Genomic DNA, 23,871 nt, shown 5'->3' on the forward strand with positions numbered 1-23,871 from the left:
CTCGTTAAAGAGTCGATATTGACTTTTAGGATTGCTACTTCCTATAGGTGGCACTAGAGTTCTAGTCCTCTTCCTCTCTGAAGAGGCAATTTACATACAGTAGGAAATTGCAATGAACATATTAAGCAAACATAATTGCAACAGAACTTACTATAGAGCATGGCACTTCTGAAGGCAGGGCATCAACTGCTCAATTCCCATGTCACCAACTGAATTGTGATCCAACTGGATGCCAACTGCTTTCTTTAGATGTTTCAGTACATATGCCAATGCGGTGCATTCTGCAGGACCAATCCCACAGTAGGTCATCTTCAAGTGATCAACATCTAGATCTTGCACAGCCTTCACAGACAATGTCATGTCTTGTAATTCATAAATGCACTTTATAAGCCAGACAAAATCTGGCATAGCATGCATGCTTTTCTTCTCATCCTTCAAAGCAGGTGGTATAGAATTAAAGTGCTTCTGGATACCTTTGGCCAAACATCCTTTAATTATTTTACATTTCCTGGGAAGTTTTCTTGGCTGCCATGAATCGACCAGATTGTTGTAAAGTGCATTCGAGAACAGACCTGCTGCAAATGTTGCAGTGATCTGGAGATTTCTCATTTCTATGTTACGTAGAGGAGGTTTCCATTGTCTATGTAGGATGGGCTGTAAACAAAATTGAGAAATTCTCTGTAGACTTCCACAAGATTCACTTGTTGGCTTTCTTTTCCATTTAAACAACTGTCGGAGTAAGGATGAGTCCACATCATCGTTCATTATCATACATAGTGCTGCAAAAAAGCACTGTAACGTAATATGAAGAAATTCATAATAATGGGATGAAACTTGGTTTTCATTTGAAAAATTCCTTGAAAGAACAAGAAACCCTAAGGATAAGTCCTTCTCGGTAAGCCCTTCCTTTGAAACATCATGGTAAGAAAATACATATAATCCTTGGCAGAGTCCATTAAGTGCCAGTTTTCCAAGGTGTCTGATGGAATCTACATGTTTAGAGAGAATATTCTCTGCTCCTTTCAAGTTTGTTGATGAATGGAGGAGGAAATGTTTAAGCGTTAGGACATACATATCAGTCATGGTCTGTGGAGTTTTGCTACCACAGCTTATCAGTTGCTTATGACACTTTGAAGCAATCCAGCAGAACACAGGAATATTGCACAGTCCATGCAGTGAAGAATTGGCTTTCACCAAACTAATGATGTCTCCTGCCGTTTCTGGGTTTCTGTGGTGTTTCTTAATGAAAAGCTCAATCCCTTCTTCAGAAAACCCTTTTAAGTGCAGCTCTTTCCTAACATATTTCCTTAGACTTACGTTCACAACATCGGGTCTGCTGGTGACCACTTTTATACAATCTTTCATCAGATTTCCTTGAATGAGGTTGAAGACCAGATCTGCCATACTTGTTGGTTCAGTAGGAGAGCAGTGTTTACTGTCATCCGTGAAAGCAAATCTGAACTCATCGAATCCATCAAAAGTGATGAGGACCTGCCTTGGATTGTCCAGAATGTACTGGAAGATTTCATCCTGAAGCTGATCCGGTGGCCAGCAGCACTGCTCATACAGAAGTGTTTTTAATGACATTGGCTTGGTAATACGGCACAGCCTCCTACATGTGAACGGAAAAATGAAGCAGAAGTTTTGGAATGCTTGCCCATCGGCCCAGAGATGTTGGATTTGTTGTTGCAATGTACTTTTACCGCTCCCAGCATCTCCAAGTATGAGAACTGTATCTGCATTATCATTAACAAGGCCTTGGGCATTAAATATGCTGAGGAGATCCTGGTTTTGGGACCCCTGAATATTGTCTGAATTTTTTGGTATCTCCAGAATATTGTCAGTGTAAATGTGCTCCAAATGCATGTTCTCCGATCCATCATACGTGCTGAGGAACTTTGACTGGGCCGATATTGTGTTCTTCAGTTTAGCTTGATATGCTAAACAAACTAAAAGAAAATAGAAAGACAAATTAACTTTTGTATTTTTGTATTATTATGGAATTTTTCTTGTTTCTCCTTTATTTAAGGGGATGACCTTAAAGGGGGTCAACCGATTTTACATTTTAATACGTCAAAGGGTTGCTTTTCTTAAAAATGAAAAGAGCATTATTACTTGTATTTTACTGCTCCACCAATGACTTTGTCTGCTGCTTACCTCCTGTATTTGTTGACATGGCTGTAGAGGAGACGTCACGATGAGAGCACGTGACCACTGCACCCAGTCACTGGACTAAGCTATCCAGTGCTGTGTACTCTGACATCACCACTGAGCCCAGCTATTAGCTCATGTGCTGTAAATTCGACCTGTCACTGGTGAAGCCATATCAACGAGGACCAGCGGTAAGCAGCAGAGAGGCAATGCTATAGCAACAGGGGGTAAGTAATGATGCTTCTGTTATTTTTAAACGGCAACTGTCAGTAACTACTATGCCCCCAAATCATTTATGTGACTGTATAGCCATTTAAAAGGTAAGCTAGTTGATCCCTTTATGATCCCAAAATAATGCGCCAGTAGCGAAAAATTGTGTTTGAAATTCTGTATACAGGTGCTTCTCACAAAATTAGAATATCCTCAAAAATGTAATTTATTTCAGTTCTTCAATACAAAAAGTGAAACTCATGTATTATATAGAGTCATTACAAACAGAGTGATCTATTTCAAGTGTTTATTTCTGTTAATGTTGATGATTATGGCTTACAGCCAATGAAAACACAAAAGTCATTATCTCAGTAAATTAGAATACTTTATAACACCAGCTTGAAAAATGTTTTTAAAATCCAAAATGTTGGCTTACTGAAATGTATGTTCAGTAAATGCACTCAATACTTGGTCGGGGCTCCTTTTGCATCAATTACTGCATCAATGCGGCGTGGCATGGAGGCGATCAGCCTGTGGCACTGCTGAGGTGTTATGGAAGCCCAGGTTGCTTTGATAGCAGCCTTCAGCTCGTCTGCATTGTTGGGTCTGGTGTCTCATCTTCCTCTTGACAATACCTGACAAGGTCAGGCGAGTTTTCTGGCCAATCAAGCACAGTGATACTGTTGTTTTTAAACCAGGTATTGGCACTTTTGGCAGTGTGGACAGGGGCCAAGTTCTGCTGGAGAATTAAATTTCCATCTGCAGAAAGCTTGTCAGCAGAGGGAAGCATGAAGTGCTCTAAAATTTCCTGGTAGACGGCTGCGCTGACTTTGGTCTTGATAAAACACAGTGCACCTACACCAGCAGATGACATGGCTCCCCAAACCATCAATGATTGTGGAAACTTCACACTAGACCTCAAGCAGCTTGGATTGTCGCCTCTCCACTCTTCCTCCAGACTCTGGGACCTTGATTTCAAAATAAAATGCAAAATTTACTTTCATCTGAAAACACCACCTTGGGCCACTGAGCAACTGTCCAGGTCTTTTTCTCCTTGGCCCAGGTAAGATACTTCTGGCGTTGTCTATTGTTCATGAGTGGCTTGATACAAGGAATGAAACTTGTAGCTCATGTCCTGGATACGTCTGTGTGTGGTGGCTCTTGAAGCAATGACTCCAGTAGCAGTCCACTCCTTGTGAATCTCCACCAAATTTTTGAATGGCCTTTTCTTAACAATCCTTTCAAGGCTGCCGTTATCTCAGTTGCTTGTGCACCTTTTTCTACTACACTTTTTCCTTCCACTCAACTTTCCGTTAATATGCTTGGATACAGCACTCTGTGAACAGCCAGCTTCTTTAGCAATGACCTTTTGTGGCTAAACCCTCCTTGTGGAGTGTGTCAATGACTGCCTTCTGGACATCTGTCAAGTCAGCAGTCTTCCCCATGATTGTGGTGCCTACTGAAACAGACTAAGGGACCTTTTTAAACGCTTTGGAAGCCTTTGTAGGTTTTTTTTTTTAATTATTCTAATTTACTGAGATAATGACTTTTGTGTTTTCATTGGCTGTAATCCATAATCATCAACATTAACAGAAATAAACACTTGAAATAGATCACTCGGTTTGTAATGACTCTATATAATATATGAGTTGCACTTTTTGTATTGAAGAGCTGAAATAAATTTAATTTTTGGTGATATTCTAATTTTGTGAGAAGCACCTGTATATGTGTTTGTCAGTGCATTGGGGCGTGGTGATTCACTTGCAACTCATCAGCCTCACGCTGATTTCCCTGCCATGTATAAAGCCAACAACTGATGGCACTTCCAATACAAGAAATAGGTGTGAACAGGTGCTTACTAGGAGCCGCTACCTCCATAAAATGCTAACAAACAAAGCAGCACACTGCAACGCTAAGAATGCGAACATGAAATATATGAAATATGAATAGCATTACTGCTCTAGAAAATAGAAATAAATGAGAAATCTTAGCGCATAAATTGGCCAATTCATGTGTACCTGGTAGCCGCGATAATGCATTTCTCAAAGTACCATGACCCAATCAATGTGAATACCTTTTAATAGCAGTAGGATTTTACTTTCCCAAACATAAGCAGACAGATGTCCCTTAGAGAGGTATTCACATTGGTAGGGTCCTGGTACTTTGAGAAACGCCTTATCGCGGCTACCCGGTACACATGAATTGGCCAATTTATGCGCTAAGATTTCTCATTTATTTCTATTTTCTAGAGCAGTAATGCTATTCATATTTCATATATTTCATGTTCGCATTCTTAGCGTTGCAGTGTGCTGCTTTGTTTGTTAGTAGAGCCAACAACTGTCAACCCACCAGAAGAGGGTGGTACTAGGCAGGAAATACAGCTCGAGGCTGAGAGGCTGTAAGTGCATCGTCATGCCCCAATGCACTTCCAGATTCATATAATGTGTCAAGATAACTCTACTAATAAAACTAGTGGTATAGGTCCTAGAAAAATAATAAACAAAAATTTACCTGTCTTGTAGTAATTCGATCTGCTAGTGATGAAAAATCAAGCTTTCTGTCATGCCAGTGACTCGCATGGTTTGTAAGCGCTGTCCTACTCACTGCCTGCACCACTCTGCCCCTCCCAGTGTCACACCAACTCACGGAGCTGCCTCCTGCAACACTTCTAGCACTTCTGCATCCTCCTGTTGCTATAGAGAGGCGCGGCCAGACTCTGCTGGAATTTAAAACCACTGTGTCCTGCAGAGTTTTGCTTCTCTGGCCTATCCCTTGCCAGCAGTATATATATTAGGCAGCTCCTCCTTCCACATCTTGCCTGAGTTTAGGTCCTAGTTGCAGTGCATCACTAGTTCCCTGTCAAGGAGCTTTATTATTAAGACTCTTCTATTTCCCACCTGGCTTGTTTACTTGTTTTGTCTGACCTCACTGCTCCTGACCCTGGCTTCGTATTTCGAACTTGTGCTGTCTGCCCCAACCTCGGACAATTTGACCATGTCTCTGTCTTTGCCATCTGTGCCTCATATTTTGCCTTTGACTCATTGGTCAGCCCTGGAGTGTCTCCTGGTGACTACCCTAACAACCATGCCTATCCATCAGAAGCTCTAGTGAAGACCAGGTAGTCACTTAGTTATGCTCCTCCAAGGTAAGCTCGGCCAATGGCGCAGTGGATCCACACCCACTGCCGTCACACTTTTCTGGAAATGCATTGGGGGTATCAATATTCTTGCAGCTTCAAATCTTTATTTCTCAGTATTGGTACATTACTACAAGACATGTATTTTTTTTGTTGTCCTAAGACCATACTATTAGTCTAATTAGTAAAATTGTTCAGACAGATTCCCTTTGAAGAGCGTTAACAAATACCTAGGGTTTTATTATTGTAAACTGTATGAAAATCCAGATTATGAGAATTGATTTTTGATCTAACAGGGCAGACGCTATTCGCAAGGCTTGGCTCCTTAAATGCGTAGGGGTCAAGGTACAGAGTTTGTGCTTACATATAAACTTTCACAGACTGGATAACGACACAGTTTACATTACAAAATTTGGAAACAAATATTATTGTCCTTTTAACCTATAAATAAAATTCCCCTTTCCTATAGGTTTTAGCCAACAGATATGACAAGTTATCACTTAGCACGTATGAATACATAACAGAATCATAATTCACGATACAGAAGAGGAAGTCAATTTCTGTGAAACACAAATCATGTGGATTCATAAGAAAGTCTGGTAGATGTGGTAAAAAATTCAAGGAAGTCTAAACATTGGTTAAGAATAGTGATTTGATGTCTATTGTAGGAAAAAGCTTGAAAGTTTTTTTTTTGCCTTTTTCTATTCCTCTTAGTCATGAAGAATAGGAGGGTTTTTCCATTACTTTTCTCTACCCTACTAGCCCCAATGGCTTACAATGGACCAAGCACGTCTGAAAAATGATATTCCGAGAAACATTGTTTTTCAGTTTTACACTGGTGACCAACATAAAGTCACAATACAAAAAAAGAAGAGACCCTCACTTACCATCAGCAACTTGTCCGACTAGCCCTTGGCCCAAACTTTGAATGAATTCTATTAAGTATCTTGCTGGTTCATTTCCCTTCAACCGGAGGAGATCAAGGAGTCTTCTTGCCTTGAAAAACCAAAAACACAACGAAACACATTATAATATAAGAAAGGCAAAAGGCCAAACAGTAGCGAAATGATAAAAAAATCTTCCTCCTTTATTGAGACAAATCTTAAAAGATAAAGAACTTGTCTGCTTTTCACAGTCTCTTCTTGATAGAAGGGTAGAAAATGAAGCTGATCACAATGTGTCCTGCGGTGGTGCCTCCTTCTGATCAGTTGTAATCCAAAGGAGAAACATTCAACAAGTGATTATTTCTTCTGTGGCACCACCACAGGAGAAATGAAGAATTACATGTTTCTAATTCCACCTGGAATCTGCCTGAAAAAGGTACAGCAAAAGCTCAACAAAAACTAACATAATGCACAGCAATGTCCAAACCTTATTACCATGCACATGTTCTGTCCTTTGTCTCTTCTTTTACCCTCATCAGAGTTCGGAAACCTTGAAGTGCTTGAAAGAAGTAAAATGTTCATTTTACTCTCTATACTTGAAACTACAGAAAGAATATGCTGGAGGTGGATCAACCTAAAAACAACTCAAAGGACGCTGGCAAATGTGCAGGAAAACAATTGCCGGCATTTTCCTGAAGCATTTTTCATCGGAAAACTCGGTGGCTATGCTGGCATCTTGAAGACGCTATGTACACATGCCCTAACATTATGAGTTTTTTTGAGGACTTTTTGGAGCAGAAACTGAGTGGAAACTCTCCAAATCCTTGTCAAAGTCTCAAAACTTCTCAAAAACTTAGCATTTCTGTTCAGTTTCAAATTAAAAAACTCAGCAAAAAGACTCAGTGTGAACATATGGCGTGCGTTTGTGTTGGGTTATTTTTTTTTGCGTGACGAGCTGACATTTTTATTCCATTTTGTGGTTCATATAATAGTTTGATTATTTTCTATTGCATGTATTTGGGGTGTTATGGCCACTGATAAAATATTATTTTATCTTTTTTCCCCCCATGGGTTAATTTAATATTTTGATAGATCATACTGTAAGTGGAGTGATTATTCAAATTTGCATTTTTTTCGCTGTTATAATTTTGTTGTTATATGTTGTTATAATTTAAAAAAAAAATCTTTATACTTTATTTTTCATTTCTCTTTGGTGACTTGAATCATTTGATCACTTGTTCAATGCTACTGTTTTTCAATATAGAGAAGAAAGATAGCATTCTTCTATGAAGCCCAGCCACAGGATGGGCTTCACAGGAGGATTCAAATGTTAGCCATGGGGGCATTCAGCAGGCCTTAGACTGCCATGATAACCCAAAGGCACCCCGCAACTCTGTCTTGTCATTTAAATGCCACAATCACTGATTGGAAGGAGATACTGGCTGTGTAATACAGCTGGCTTTTGCTGGGTATGTTGCAGGCTCGGCTCCTGAGCCTGCTCCATACATGAGAACCTGCCATACATTATTGCATACTAATAAGTCATATCAAGAAGGGATTAAAAGGGGTATTCAAGTTTCACAAATACACCTTAATTTTTGTATATTATTAAAAAGTTTTAATTCTAATTATAGAATAATATTTTATTATTTTAATACATCTTTTCTGTATCAATTCCTCATGGTTTTCAAGGGTTTTCAAAATGATTGCTTGCAGTGATTCAATAGAGCTTTCATTGTCAATGAGGTTGTCCCAACTTAGCAAGTTATTACTCATCTACAGGATAGGTGACAACTTGCTGATGGCTGAACATTCCCAATCCGAGAGTCCCGTAGACAATTAATAGGATACTATTGCTCATGGGCGGCCATTGCTCCATATAAACAGGACACTTCACAGCCCCGTTCTCGGGATGTTACAAGACAGAGCTCTGCTGCTGTAAGTAGCTCTGCACCCGTCTGTCCATCACACGACCTGGACACATTTGTAGCCATTTTTAAACAATGATGATTCCAAATGAGTGACAGCAAACAGAGATCATGGAAACTGCGATAAAGGTTGGAAAACTTGTAGTATTTCATATGATGTAAGGCAGGATGAGATTTACATAATCATATAATAATCTAATTTACATCTATTATTTTACAGGTAAATTTGCAATTATCAAGTCACCTTCTGCGATGTTGAGTATATAGGCAGCTGTAAATGCTCAATGTCCATCTGCGTGACATAGCGATGCGCCAAAAGTTGTTGAAAAAGTGTATTTATATAGTTATGGATAAATCGAATAATTCTTGGTCGCTCCTTTTGTAGATACTGAGATGCTTTAGAGAGGTCCTCAGGAGGCTGCAGAACAAGGTGGTCTTCTGGAGGAGTTTTCTCAACTTCATGTAAAACATCCAAAAACTGTTTACATGCGATTTCACCTTTGCAGGTCACAGCGTCCAGGAGGCTCCTAACCAGAGCAGACAAGGGTTGACTGACAAGGCTCAGTTCTTCATAGTCTTCCCAATTAAGGACATTTTGAGAAAGAAGATGGTCAAGCACAAATTCATATTTCTCCACTGACCCTCCAGCCAATGTAGACACCAAGTGACCTCTGTTAGTCTGGACAGTCTGCAGTGAGCTCATCCCACATTCTGATTATGGAGGAGTATTCTGTATCCAGTATAGAAGCGATAAAATCCTAAAAAGACACAAAAAGAGGCATAAACTGTCATGAGTTATTGTGTGCTAAAACTTGGTGGGAATAATTGCTACACTTTGTACTACATAGACCCAGTTTCGTAATCTGTCTCATTTATTTATTTTTTTTTTGATTTTTTACTTGTGCATCTATTTCTTTTCCCGAATTACCTTACTTTTTATTTTTTTGTTAAAATCGGTGGATTCATTTTTGGGCATTATTTTTTTGTTCTTTGACTTCAATAGGTAACAAATGCAACTACAGTAATGATGTCAAAGCTATTTTCTTGCTACAGTCCATTGAAAAGTTTACTTACTCAGCTCAGAAATTACTCAGCAGGTTTGGACATTCTCTTGGGTTCATAGTATCCCTCAACCTGTCCCCACTCCCACTCCGTCACCATGTAGAACGTAAAGCTATACTGGTTGAACTGGTTCTCTCCTCTACTTTACTTTCCAGCTCATTCCTGGGTTATTTAGCAGAAATCTTATAAGAACCTTATGAGCAGCGCCATTTATAACTCTGGTATGACTTTTTTGCTACATGACTGTCAGCTAAAAGTTGAACTTTATGTTTTTGTTGCCAGCTGTTTATTACGGTACTCCTGTATGATATATGCAATTATTCTATAGATCTTCTTGTAAGCGTCCTGTCACCTGTGATTTATGTTCCATATCTGTGACCGCAGTACGGCAATGCTAGAGTGCGACATAATGAAAGTGAATGTGATCAAGTGCAAAACACAACTGCTGAATTTCTTGCAGGACGTGTTGTGACCATATTCACTTTTATTTTGTTGCAGTGTAGCTTTTTCATACTACTACGATACTAGCAGTTTAATCAGGACCAGGGTGTGCCGGGGTGGCATCCATTGGCCTTCTGTCCAGAGTAATTACCTGGCTATATAACCAGCTCTCTGCCCTAGAATGCTGCCAGTTGTAGCTTTTCTCCTTGTCTGGAATTCTGATCTTTGCTGCTTGACCTTGGATTTGCCTTGACCATCCGTTTGCCTAGCCCCTTTGTCGTGATCTGCTACCTTCTTGGAATTATGACCTCAGACTGTACCCTTACTACGCTTTGGTCTCACCTCTCTGTCTATGACATACTCTCTTCGCTTTTAACCTCAGACCTCTTGACTACCCAGCCTTGTGGCTTGTCCTTGAGTAGTGGCTATGGTCACAAGTGCCAATAGATGGCAAGAGACATACAAACAAAATAAAAACCCTGCATGGTGCACCGTTGTATATTTCTCTAGATGTAAGTGTCCACTTACACTTACATGCTCTTCTACTAGAAGTGATCCCTCCAGCCACCAAAGCAAAAGTCATAGAAGAAAACTGGGACACAGTGGCCCCAACTCACCATTGCTCTTGTGCCTTTTCTCTGCAGTAAATTAGTTCTAAAGATATATTGACACCAAAGTATTTTTGATCCGAGTGTTGTCCATTAAAGAAAAATGGCATCGCATGGACTAATATTATTCTATCGTGCTGTTCAGATGACAGTTTCCTTATACAGACTGATGGTCTAGCCTCTTCTGTATTTTAGAGATGACCCATTGAAGTCTACCGGTGCGCGAAAAGAAAAAAATGGATCACTCATATAGGGTCCGATTTTTATGGGTACATCGTAATTATTACCATAGAAAACTGTTTTTGCTATTGTAAATTTTATTCACTGCTAAATTATAAAAACGGATGTCATACGGATGCAAAAAAACAGACCGAGAATACAGATGAATTATCGTAGGTTTATTCTAGTTGAAAATAGTCGATTTTTTTATATGCGCTTGTGAACTTATTTAATAGTGACTTTTATGCTTTATTCACTATTTCAGCTACCATTACTTGTTTTCATCTGTTTATATTTTTGTTGAACAGTGGGGCCATGGTTTTTCTTATCCAGATGCTAAAATTGGGCACAATTGTACTTTAATACACTACTGGAGTATATAATCTGTAAAAAAATTTTTTGCACAGTTGAAGACTAAAGTGTAACTTTTTGCTGTAACGTGGTATGTAATTCTACATAGGTCTCAAATTTCTGAATGAGATGGGTGCGTAAAGCTGTCAAACCAGCTAAACAAGCTCTGTATTTCCAATACATTGGATGTGATATGGATGGAAACGTTGTGTAATTGGCAATCCTTTAAATTCTAATCATTATAAAGGGGCAGAATAGTTCATTTTTCATGATGAACCAAAGAATTTAGAGGGGCTGTCCAGTGAAAAAAGTTATTACCTATACACAGGATTGGTGGAGGTCCAACCGCTGGGATGTGCATCGATCGGCAGGACGGGGAACGTTTAGCCCTGTAAGAATGGCGTGGTAGTGCACATGCTTGACCAGCACTCCATCCCAAAGTATCCCGTTCTGCCAATCGGTCTGGATCCCATTGGTGGGATCCACCGATCAGCAAGTTATTGGCGGATGGGTGATATTTTGTCTTCACCGGCAAACCCTTTTAAAGTGACTCTTGTAAGGCAGCACTAGTCATCATAATGGGGAATACTCGCAGCATCGGGTAAATCAAAGCACACCAGCAATGTCCTTCCGGTATTTCTTAATGCTGCAGTTTATTACACTTCATAAACCACAGTTCACACAGTCCATCTTAGTCCGCCACCGGCATGTTTACACACTTAACATCCGGGAGTCTCTCAAGTAGCAGACAGGCCCAAGTGGCCCAAATAACAGCCTGCAGCAAGGTAATAAAATAGCAATGTCCATATTAATGTCCACATAACACAGGGTATTACCTTTGCCGGGTTTAGCTGTCTCAGTCCATTACTCCGCCACCACTGTGGCTTTGCGGCTTCCCAGGTAGGGGTCTCCAGCCGTCGTTCCCTCAAAGGCCACTGACATGTGGACTGCTTACTTTCACCACACCAGACTTCTTGACCATCACCTGCATGGCTCGACCATTTCTCCCAACGAGCTTCCTCACCAGAACATGAGGCACCCGGATGACCTCTTCACGCATACTGTGAGCTTTCCTCATCAACTCCAGTTGTCTAACGGCTTGTTCCGTCTTCAACCGGAGAAACCGCTTCGTGCGAATACATCGCCAGTGCATGTCACTTAGGATAGCCACCCTCTTCATTGTGACTTCGGTCGTGGACAGGACCACCAGCTGTTTAGCTTCTGAGGTCAAGTACACCTTACAGGCTCCCACGGCCTTCTTAAACTCCTCATGCACGGACTCACTGGTGCATTCTTCCCTCAAATCCTCGGGTATATCTATGAGGCACTTGTACCGAGACGTTTCGGTCTCACCAGTGGTTTCCAGACGATCAATCAACTCAGGTTTCAGGGACATCTGACCTCCAGCTTCTTCACCCTGTATGCTTTCCCTGAGTTGACTCACAGCTACAACTCCACGAATTTCCGTCTTGACCACTTCAATCTCATATTTATCTGTGGTTAACACTCTCTTAGCTCTCCTCAGGTCCACCTTCTCATGGTATAAGGGAGTGAGTGCAACGTGTTCGCCCTTTTCCTTCTCCAAGAAGGCCTCGTTCACTGAGTGATACTTTTGAGCCCGGAAACTTCTTCCTCTAGCTCCGCCACTCGCCTCTCAGCGGCCCGTCTCTGAAGCTCTTCCTGCTTCAACTGCTCTTCCAGCAGCAGAGCTCTCTCAGACCTCTCCGTCTCCAATGCGCCCACTCGGCTCTCAATAGCCAGTCTCTCACGCTTCTCTTGCGTCCACTGGGTTTGTAGCAACTCCTTGAGCTGCTTGATCTCGGCTTCGACATCCACCGAACCCTCCGAGCCCACATCACTCGAGGAGGTATCTGCTTCATACCTCCCATCACCAGCGGTCAACTCCTGGCCCTGGTCTGTGGTTTTTCCGATGGACTCCTCCATCCTCTCTCACTCAGCTTCCATCTTGCTGACTGTTTCCTTAAGGTACGTCTCCGCCTTCTGGAGAGTATCACAGGACATCTGTAGCTCCTTCACCTGAGCTTCCAGATCTAGGGTCTTTCCCCGGAGATCATCATTCTCCTCACGGGTGTCTAGCAGAGTGGTCTCAACCACTTGGCGCACTTGCTCTGCACCCGCCTTATCCTCCTCTAGTTTTTTCTTCACCTTGAGGAGATCCTCATAATCTCTCTTACACTGTTGCAGTTCCCTACTGCGTTCACCACACTCCTTCTTGGAGTCACACAGCTCCTGGTTGAGCTGTTTGCGCAGTCGTTCTAGGATTTGTTCGCGTCCAGAAACACCATCCTGCCGCGCCTCCGTCTCAAGCTTCAACTGCAAAACCTCTTCCTTGATTTTGCGGCGGTCCTCCTTAATTGCGTAGAACATTTCTTTCCACTGGTTAATTTCCACGTGGCTTTGCTCCACGTCTCGCTGACAGTTCCTCATAAGCTGGTGTATTTTCTGCTGTTCAGACTCCAGGATCAACTGGTCTGAGGACACGTTCCCCAGGTTTTCACATAATTGCTGCACGTCACTCTGACCCTGCTGGCCGATAGGCTCCAGCTCTTGGTCACGACTGGCCGCCTCCTCTTTCAGGGCTGTCAGATCCTTCTGACTCGGTACCGTACCGGAGGTTGCTACTGGCAACGTCACCTCCTCTTCTACCTCTAATGGAGGATCCACACTTGAAGCAAAGGCACACAGTACTACATTCTCTTTATTTTAATTTTCAGCCAAGTCTACAGGAGCAACCTTTTTGTGGCCCTTGCGCCGTCTACGAGATGGGGACTTTCTCACCTCGTCTAGCCCCTCCTGACTGACCTCTCCTTCTACTTTCGTAGTGTCACCGTCAGCTACGGGGTCTGTGTTACTCCCCATGGTGTTGTGGACTAACAGGTCACCTCCCACTTTGACATCACCCCCCTTCTACTGGAGCTACCCCATTATCAACGGTCACATTGTCATTTTTAGGAGGTACCAACCCACCACCAGTAATTTTTTTTTATTTTCTATCCTCCACGCTGTTTTGAACAACCGCCCCTTTTTTAGACTCTGCCCCCTTTTTAACAACCACACCGGCAGGGGAATTTTTACAAGAAAAATCAGCAATAGTCTTAGGACTTAGTTCACAACAGCTCTTACCACCTCCCCGGGCACTCTGGGACAACACTGGCGCCCCCGGAGAGTTCATAGAATGGTCCACTGCCACCATTCTATACTGTGCCCACGGCTCCTGTGGTTCCTGCACCATATCCAGTTTCATGTCCAGTAGACGTTTCTCAAATACCTGCTCCGGTTTTAACAGGCACTTTAATCGCTCTAATCGCTCAATAGCTTCAGACTCAGTTGCTGCTCCTTTCACAGCCATTTTTATCTGCTCCTGCATTTCCTCAGGACACTATTCACACACCACACACCGCTCTCCCCGGAAAAATTTTCGTGGCCCCGCCGAGCCACAGCAAAACCGGATTGAATGCGACGCCAATCTTCGCAACCTCACCGAGTTGCAGCCAGATGCTTTAATCTACACTCGTCCTGTGCCGTTGCCCCTAGCAACCGGGCTGTCGTTGCCACTAGCAACCGGGCTGCAGTTGCCCGCATTCTCGAACCATATGTAAGGCAGCACTAGTCATCATAATGGGGAATACTCGCTGCACCGGGTAAATCAAAGCACACCAGCAATGTCCTTCCGGTATTTCACAATGCTGCAGTTTATTACACTTTATAAACCACAGTTCACACAGTCCATCTTAGTCCGCCACCGGCATGTTTACACACTTAACATCCGGGAGTCTCTCAAGTAGCAGACAGGCCCAAGTGGCCCAAGTAACAGCCTGCAGCAAGGTAATAAAATAGCAATGTCCATATTAATGTCCACATAACACAGGGTATTACCTTTGCCGGGTTTAGCTGTCTCAGTCCATTACTCCGCCACCACTGTGGCTTTGCGGCTTCCCAGGTAGGGGTCTCCAGCCGTCGTTCCCTCAAAGGCCACTGACATCCACACAGGATCCAGGCTCTGCCTTTCAGGACTCTTACTCAAGCCTCTGCCTTCGAAGGCCACTAGCATCCACACAGTATGCAGGCTTTGCCTTTCAGGCACCAGGCTTCACTCGGCCTCACTAGGCCTCACACGGTCGGTGTCCCACACACACGGGAACAGGCCTTACGCCTCTCTCACAGAACACACCTGTCTCCCATCAAGCAGGGTTTATATATGCATCCCGTGCACGCACACACACACACACACATACTGACAGGACCTTGCTGATGTCACAGTCATGTGATCAGACAGACATTCTGTGCGCGCAGGACCTGTGCTATGTCACAGTCATGTGACCAGTCACCTGAGGGGGAAGGTACATGGTCAGGTAAAACACATCCTGGACCATTACCGTAATGCCAGCAAGTCGCTGCATTACACTCTTTGCTAACTGTTTCACCATACTGAAGCAATAGTAGGTTGTGACTGTTCCCTTCATTTCCTCAGACACTCTGGGCCGATTCATCATTTGCATTCACATTTTTTTGGTTTTTGGTCACATGATATTCCTTGACGTATTTTGCACCAAATTCTTAAAAACAGCCTGCGTGGTTCTTGAATTTTGCTCAAAATAAAAAATGTTCTTTGTTTTTGTCCTCTACCTTTTTTGCACCATTTTGAAGCAGAAAGCCGCTTGTTTCATTAAAATGTGGCAAAAATTACAGGCGTAAATAAAAGGGGACTGGAGTATATTTGCGTCAAAATTTTGCAACTTTTTAAAAAGCTGCAATTGATGAATCAGCTGGATATATCTGGAAACTCAGAAATGCATTGGATTTTTACCATTGATTTCTTTCATTACAATGCAGAGTGAAATTGCCTGCTTAATTCGGCAGCATGATCGAAATTAATATTGTTGTATGGCTTTTTAGGATGCTTTTGCAGCGCAATTTTTACATAATGTGAACTTTTTGCAAGCCAGTCTAAATGAAAAGTGTGCTGAAGTAAGGGCTCATGCCCGTTATTGATTTTCTCATATGAGAAAATCAGTCCGAATTTTATTAGTGTTTATGATCAGAGTTTCATCAGACTTTGTTCCGAGTTTCATCAGTTTTTCTCTAAAAAGAACAACTAAAAAAAAGTTTCCCCTATCAATCAGTCTGTGAAAAATGGGCAGCACTCGGATGGCATCAGAGTGCCATCCATTTTTTCCATGGACTCATAGATGTTCATTGCCTAGATTGATCCAATGATTGGATCAACATTGAACATGTCTCCGTGATTTTGCACGAACCACTCGGTCTGTAATAAATCATGCACTTGTGAATGAACCCATAGACTATCTTAGATACAAATACTATCCGTGAAAAAAACATGGGTAGCTCTCGTACGCGAAAAACTGACGTGTGAATGAGCACCAAGATGTGCCAAATTAATTGAAAAGCGTGCACTTCTTTATGAATTTTTTCACATCTTTCAAAAACTTGGCCTAGACTGGTATAAAAATGCCGAAAGTCACAATATTTCCTTCTCAACTACGTGTTGCACAGAAATGTTACGGCATTTCAAACAGTTATGTTACGGCATTTCAAACAGTTCAGCGTTTTTTCACCCATAGGAAGTAATGGGTGGTGAAAAAAAAATGCATCAAAAACACGTCAAAGCGTTTTTGATGCCAAAATAGAATGGGGTATTTTTTTTTCACAGAACTTGATGTGCATGCATAAAAAGAGACAGAAGGACAGTGAAAAAAACGCATCAAAAAAAGCACCAAACCTGCAAGAAAAATCCTGAACAAAATGCCCTTGAAGATCAGGTTTTGCTGCAGCAAATTGACTAAAAAAAAACATGATGTGTGACATGGGCGTACCCACTGTGGGGCGGGGGGGGCAGCTGCCCCCCCCTAGAAGCAGGGACGCACGCCGCACACCAGGGTCGGCGTCAGCACCCGGGCAAATGCCGGGGCCCTGAGCAGGCCGGGGGGCCCCTCACCGTCAGCGCCCACTCCCCCCCGCTTGCTCAGGGCCCCGGCACCTGGCAGAATACTTACCCCTCCCCGTGCCTCCGCAGCAGCTCCTGCATCCTCCGTGGCTGCTGCACTATGACGTCTCAGGTCATAGGGCGCGGTGACGTCTTTACACCGCGCTCTCTCCTGAGCCTTCACAGCGCAGAGCGGGATGAGGCCAGCGACACTGAAGTCCGGAACAGCGGCAGCAGGTGAAACGTGAGGTGAGTATTTGATTTTTTTTTTTATTGTATGGAGGCCTGTGGCAGTATAAGGGAGGGGGGTGAGGTGGGTGTGTGTGACATCCTGCATGGGGCATTAGAAGGGGGGGGTGTGACATCCTGCATGGGGCATTAGAAGGGGGGGGTGTGACATCCTGCATAGGGCATTATAAGGGAGGGTGTGTGTGTGACATCCTGCATGGGGCATTATAAGGGGGGGGGTGACATCCTGCATGGGGCATTATAAGGGGGGGTGCGTGTGACATCCTGCATGGGGCATTATAGGGGGGTTGACATCCTGCATGGGGCATTATAAGGGGGGGTGACATCCTGCATGGGGCATTATAAGGGGGGGTGACATCCTGCATGGGGCATTATAGGGGGGGTGACATCCTGCATGGGGCATTATAAGGGAGGGGGTGTGTGTGACATCCTGCATGGGGCATTATAAGGGGGGGTGACATCCTTCATGGGGCATTATAAGGGAGGGGGGTGACATCCTGCATGGGGCATTATAAGGGGTGGGGTGTGTGTGACATCCTGCATGGGGCATTATAAGGGAAGGGGTGTGTGTGACATCCTGCATGGGGCATTATAAGGGAGGGGGGTGAGGTGGGGGTGTGTGACATCCTGCATGGGGCATTATAAGGGGGGGTGTGTGTGTGACATCCTGCATGGGGCATTATAAGGGAGGGGGTGTGTGTGACATCCTGCATGGGGCACTATAAGGGAGGAGGTGTGTGTGACATCCTGCATGGGGCATTATAAGGGAGGGGGTGTGTGTGACATCCTGCATGGGGCATTATAAGGGGGGTGACATCCTTCATGGGGCATTATAAGGGAGGGGGGTGACATCCTGCATGGGGCATTATAAGGGGTGGGGTGTGTGTAACATCCTGCATGGGGCATTATAAGGGAAGGGGTGTGTGTGACATCCTGCATGGGGCATTATAAGGGAGGGGGGTGAGGTGGGGGTGTGTGACATCCTGCATGGGGCATTATAAGGGAGGGGGTGTGTGTGACATCCTGCATGGGCCATTATAAGGGAGGAGGTGTGTGTGACATCCTGCATGGGGCATTATAAGGGGGGGTGACATCCTGCATGGGGCATTATAAGGGGGGGTGTGTGTGACATCCTGCATGGGGCATTATAAGGGGGGGTGTGTGTGACATCCTGCATGGGGCAATATAAGGGAGGGGGGTGACATCCTGCATGGGGCATTATAAGGAAGGGGGGTGTCATCCTGCATGGGGCATTATAAGGGAGGGGGGCTGTGACATCCTGCATGGGGCATTATAAGGGAGGGGGGTGTGTGACATCCTGCATGGGGCATTATAAGGGAGGGCATGTGTGACATCCTGCATGGGGCATTATTAGGAAGGGGGTGTGTGTGTCATCCTGCATGGGGCATTATAAGGGGGGTTGACATCCTACATGGGGCATTATATGGGGGGGAACAGCCTGCATGGGGCATTATGTGGGGGGGAACAGCCTGCGTGGGGCATTATGTTGGGGGGAACAGCCTGCATGAGGCATTATGTGTGGGGAACAGCCTGCATGGAGCATTATATGGGGGCTAGTATTCTGTATGGAGCGTTATATGGGGGCCAGTATTCTGTATGGAGCGTTATATGGGGGCCAGTATCCTGTATGGAGCGTTATATGGGAGCCAGTATTCTGTATGGAGCATTATATGGGGGCCAGTATCCTGCATGGAGCGTTATATGGGGGCCAGTATCCTGTATGGAGCGTTATATGGGGACCAGTATCCTGTATGGGGCATTTTATGGGGGCCAGTATTCTGTATGGAGCATTATAAGGGGGTCAGTATACTGTAGAGCGTTATATGGGGGCCAGTATTCCGTATGGAGCATTATATGGGGGCCAGTATTCTGTATGAAGCGTTATATGGGGGCCAGTATTCCGTATGGAGCGTTATATGGGGGCCAGTATTCCGTATGGAATGTTATATGGGGGACAGTATTCCGTATGGAGTGTTATATGGGGACCAGTATCCTGTATGGAGCATTTTATGGGGGCCAGTATACTGTGTGGAGCGATTCACCGGTTTCTGAGCTATTGTGTAATTTACAATAGATATCACTCATGTAATGTAAGAAGTGAAATCTTTGCCTTCTACTATATATATATTTCTCTGCGGTATCTGTGCATCATGGCTTGCCCCCCCCCCCCCCTAGTTTTGATCCTGGGTACGCCCATGATGTGTGAACAATTCCTTAGTGTTACTTTCTCCAAAGTTAATTTTAACAGAACTCCGCTGCTCTGGAGATCCCCTGCTGTCTTTTACTTTGCTATAGTATTTGTTTAAATGGTAAAGGGACAGATGAAAACACAAAAACATCTCTTCTGGACTAGATACGTTATCTAATGGAACATGCCACGAGATGTTTGATTTGTACAGAATCCATCAATAAAATTTTTCATATATCTCCTTATGAAATCTAAGAAAAATCAGGGTACAGGAAAGGTCACATTCTCCTCCATGGCAGCCCGATTAGTTTGATATGTGACATATAACCTAATGTTTACTGTGCTAATTTTAAGAATTCTTCTGTTTTTCAGTAGGTGGAAAGTTTGATTAACCTGTTAATAAAATTCTTCAACTAACTGGATATTTTGTTGAAAAGTCTCTTGGTTTCTGTAAGACAATGTTTGTGTTTTACATTATGTCACATTGTCATGCTTCTCTATTGTAATTTTACATATTTGTGTTATTGATACAAACTAATGTTTATTTTTTTAATAATAAAAAAGTAGAATACTTTTATAGACCAATATACCATAGTTACCATATTAGCTTATAATAAAATTTATATCTGTTGTACATCAATACACGGACGTAATAAAATGCCATAGCTGGGAGGCACTGGTGGATGCAGACAGAAAAGGGCCCCAGTGCAAGAACAATATATGGGCCCTTTGCAGCCCCTAAAAATGCAAAATTGCACCTACTTTGGAAGTAGAAATGGGCTCCCCTACCTCTTGAGCCCCTGTGCGGCCGCACAGGTTGCACCAATGATATGTCTGTCCCTGCTGGGAGGGACAGATGGGGAGCTTGTCCTCAACCCTCTCAGGTACAGATGTGGAAGTGGGTGTCTCTACATCTTGTCTTCCCTTTTCCTTTTCTCTTGAGTTACATCAACCATATCCTACAGTCTAGGACTAGAGTCCAGTGTGCGGATATGTCCTCTGGTCATGGCTGCTTCTTCTCCTCCACTGCTGAGTGTGAACAATTCCATGTGAAATGTAATGTAAGTGTAGCACCCTGAGGATTCGGCTGCTACAAGGGTATTGCACCTCAAGCCAGAGGTGTAGTATTCCACTCCCGGGTAAGGATGGAGTGTGGAACTGAGCTCAGTTAGCTGCATGCACTACACACATCCCATTTCCGAGGGACAGACCGATGGTACTCCCACTAGAGAAATGTGCAGGTACGACAGTGTCTGTTCCTGGCTGGAGTGGGAGGGGGGTGGAACATCCCAGTAGTGTAGGGGCAGATAGGGGGAGCAGCCTGGGTAAAGCTAGGAGCTCATTGGGTGCTGGTCACCTGAGCTCACACATAGAGGGAGTATATAAGGTGGGAACCATCTTAGATCAGGGTCAGTCTGTGAGACGTCAGTCTTTTGTAGAGGTTTGGTCAGTCTGAGAGAGCCTGAGAAGCAGAGAGAGAGGAGAAAGAAGGACCCAGAAGGGGAAGAAGAGGGAACTCCAAGAACCCAAAATTAGATCAGAGGGTGAAGAGTTGGCAACAGGGTACCGGATCCCAAGCTGGTGGAGGCTACAGCACACCTTAGCCAGAGACCGGAGGTCGTGGGCAGGATCTGCCACGACCACCCACTAAATCCACCCGGAAGGCAAACCAAGAATAGGGTCAGGGAACCCAGAGACAAGGGTTTACCAACAAGAGGCCCGAGGAAGCCGGACTTAGGTGGATCCCTGGTGGGGAAGGCCAGAGAGAAGGACAAGTCAGAAAGGGAGCTCAGGACCACGCTCCAGAATCACCTGGGGGTTGGCCGAGTCCAAGACCTGGTGGACGCAGCACGGCTCGGGCGGTCACTTAAGGCCAGAGTGACCACAAGAACAGCAGTAAGTAAAAACCCTGAACTGCACAGCCCGGCTCGGAGTCTTCTTAACATCCACACTGCACCACCACTACCACCATCCTCTACACCTGACCCCCTGAGGCTATACCCCTCCCGTTGGGGGTTATACTACCGCAGCTGCACACACACCACCAGCCTCAGCGGACCATCTTGCAGCGGCGGCCTTTTGACCGCAAATCAACGGGTGGCGTAGTCGACACAAAGAACACTAATAACATCTGTAAGGACTGCCACACACTGAGCTTGACACCCTGGGCACGGACCGGGTCACCGCCACTCGGAGACTACAACCCCCATCTGATCCGGCTCCGGGTATCCCCCTAACAACATGGCCCAGGGGGCGCGTCAACTTTGGCGTAGTCGGCAGGATAACGTGCCCGCAACAACCGGGTACTGCGTGCCTGAAGAAAAGTTCACCGTTACCTCAAAAAGAAGTCTCCCGCCGGTTCCGGAGGGTCCCCGCCAACGGACCCCATCACAGGTCGTTTCCCGCCGGTTGTCCGCCATTGGCAGCTTTTTCCCGCCATCCATGGAGTTTCCCGCCACTGGGAGACGATTCCCGCCATTTCCAGGGATTTCCCGCCTTGGAAGAGCGGACGCCATTATGGGCGTGCCAGAGGGTGGCAAGAGGCCACCTCCCATCGTGGGCCAGGTCGAAGAATGGCGCCAAAAGCGGAAACCGCGCCCACCAACAGAGACTGTGATGCTGGAAGTGTCCATCAGCGTAAGAGAACTGCCCCTGGAACTGACAATCACAAAGTTGCCCCGGGACCACCCTCAATGTGGGCGGAGACAGAACAAGAGAGCAAAGATGGGTGTCGCCTGGAGCAGTCTGGAGAGAGCGCACCCGGAGACAAGACGTCTGGAAGAGAGTCCAGAGAAAGCGTACCCGGAGATGGAGGGAGAGACAGGCAGCACCGACCCAGTGGTCAGGAGCCTGCTGCAAGCAACAACCCCACTAGGCTTAGTGGAGATCCTGGCACAGCTCCCCCGAGACCGGGAGTGTGCACAGACCGCGCTGGAGGGCCTCGCACGGAGGATGGCCCGGGTGCAGCGGGAGACGTTGGCGGAGTGGAGCCGAGAGATGGCCCAGCAGACCGGAACCCGTCAGCGGAGCACGCCGCCCGAGACGAGGAGACAGACCGCCTCTGAGGATGGCGCAGGAGGAATGAAGGCAGGAGACGGCGCCGAGAAGGGAGCTGAACGGACGGAGGCAGGTAAAGGGGACGTCTCTACCCCGAGCCGAGAAACCGTGTACCTGCCCCAGCTCCCCGTCGCAGAGCCCGAAGTTCCCCCTGCCGTGCCCGTCGCTGCATCGTCACCGCCGCCGACTAGGCCTCAACCGGAAACCGCGGCCGCGACCCCTGTGACGTCACACGCCTCGACCCTGAGCGCGACCAAACAGGAAATACCATCGGCCTGGTCGCAAGGCCTAGTACCTCCGGGCGCCGCAATACCAACAGCGCCCCCTACCTCCGCGGAGCCACCGGCCTGGTCGCAGGGCCGAGTAACCCAGGGCGCCGCCGTTCTTACGGTGCCCTTTGCCTTTAGGGTGCCCCAAGCTTGGTCGCAAGGCCTGGTCAACCCGGGCGCCGCTACCATCAACGCGCCCTCAACATCTAGAGTGCCGCACCTGGGTGAAGACCTGTTCGCCCAGCATACGTGCCCGGATGGGCAGCCCTTTGTATGGCCCCAGGAGTACATTCAGCTGGAACTCCAGAGAGCAAGGCCCATGTGCGAGCCCCTGATTCCGGCTCCGAAGCCTGTAAAGAGGACCTCACCCCCGCTGGAGGAGGCACAGTTTGAGTGGGACCCCACCGGAGAAGACCTCATGGGGTTCACTCAGGAGACTCGGGCGGCCGCAGCGGAGCGTGCAGAGTGCTGCCGGCAGCAGCTCGAGGTCTTCGAGAAGGAGCGGAGAGAGAGGCGGGTCCGGGAACAGCAAGCACAGATAAGGAGCGCGGAGCAGAAGAGCCGGACCAGGAGGAACCCCCGTGCAGCTCATGGTCCCCGTACCACCGGGACTGTGATAAAATTCAACCTGCAGCATGGGTGGGGCTTTATTAGAGACCATCAGACCCCCGGCGACGTCTTTGTAACCCGCAGAGACGTAGAAAGCCATCTGCCGGAGGGACACAGAGGTCGTGACCTGTACGTAGGGGACGAGGTCACCTTCACCCGGCACAAGTGTGCCAAAGGACCCTACGCCCTCCATGTGCATCGCCTGACGGAGGAGGAGCTGCGGTGTGAGGAGGAGCAAGAGGACCCGGACGGGTCTGAAGAATCTAAAGAAGGAGCAGGAGGACGCCGTCGTTGAAGTACGGTAGAGAGAGACTGTATAAAGTTGCCCGTCGGGGTACCAAGCTAGTTAAAATATAGTCCCCGTTGGGACCAGCCAATTGAACTGAATCCCGTGTGTCCCTATTCCCACTGACCGAGGACTGAGAGCGGTCATTCCTCCCTAATACCTGGCCGAGGACTGAGAGCGGCCATATTTCCCTTGTATATAGTTGCGCTTTTTAAGGCGCCCCCTACCGGTTTTATA

The 23,871-nt window shown here is 45.7% G+C and overlaps 1 protein-coding gene across 1 annotated transcript in view; it reads right to left on the reverse strand.

Annotated features, from left to right (window-relative positions):
* The window catches only part of NOD2 (nucleotide binding oligomerization domain containing 2), a 44,847-nt gene that overhangs the window by 16,091 nt on the left and 4,885 nt on the right, over positions 1-23,871 (reverse strand). Inside the window, exons 2-4 of the mRNA XM_073659357.1 lie at positions 8,554-9,067; positions 6,385-6,493; positions 152-1,949 (exon numbers count right to left, since the gene is read on the reverse strand). Of these exons, the coding sequence (XP_073515458.1) occupies positions 152-1,949; positions 6,385-6,493; positions 8,554-9,012 (2,366 nt within the window). The 5' untranslated portion in view covers positions 9,013-9,067. The remainder of the gene's footprint in view (positions 1-151; positions 1,950-6,384; positions 6,494-8,553; positions 9,068-23,871) is intronic.

This window comes from Phyllobates terribilis, unplaced genomic scaffold (genome assembly GCF_046119375.1).
Source record: "Phyllobates terribilis strain yellow unplaced genomic scaffold, ASM4611937v1 Scaffold_13__5_contigs__length_258822181, whole genome shotgun sequence".
In the NCBI taxonomy this organism is placed as follows: Eukaryota; Metazoa; Chordata; class Amphibia; order Anura; family Dendrobatidae; genus Phyllobates; species Phyllobates terribilis.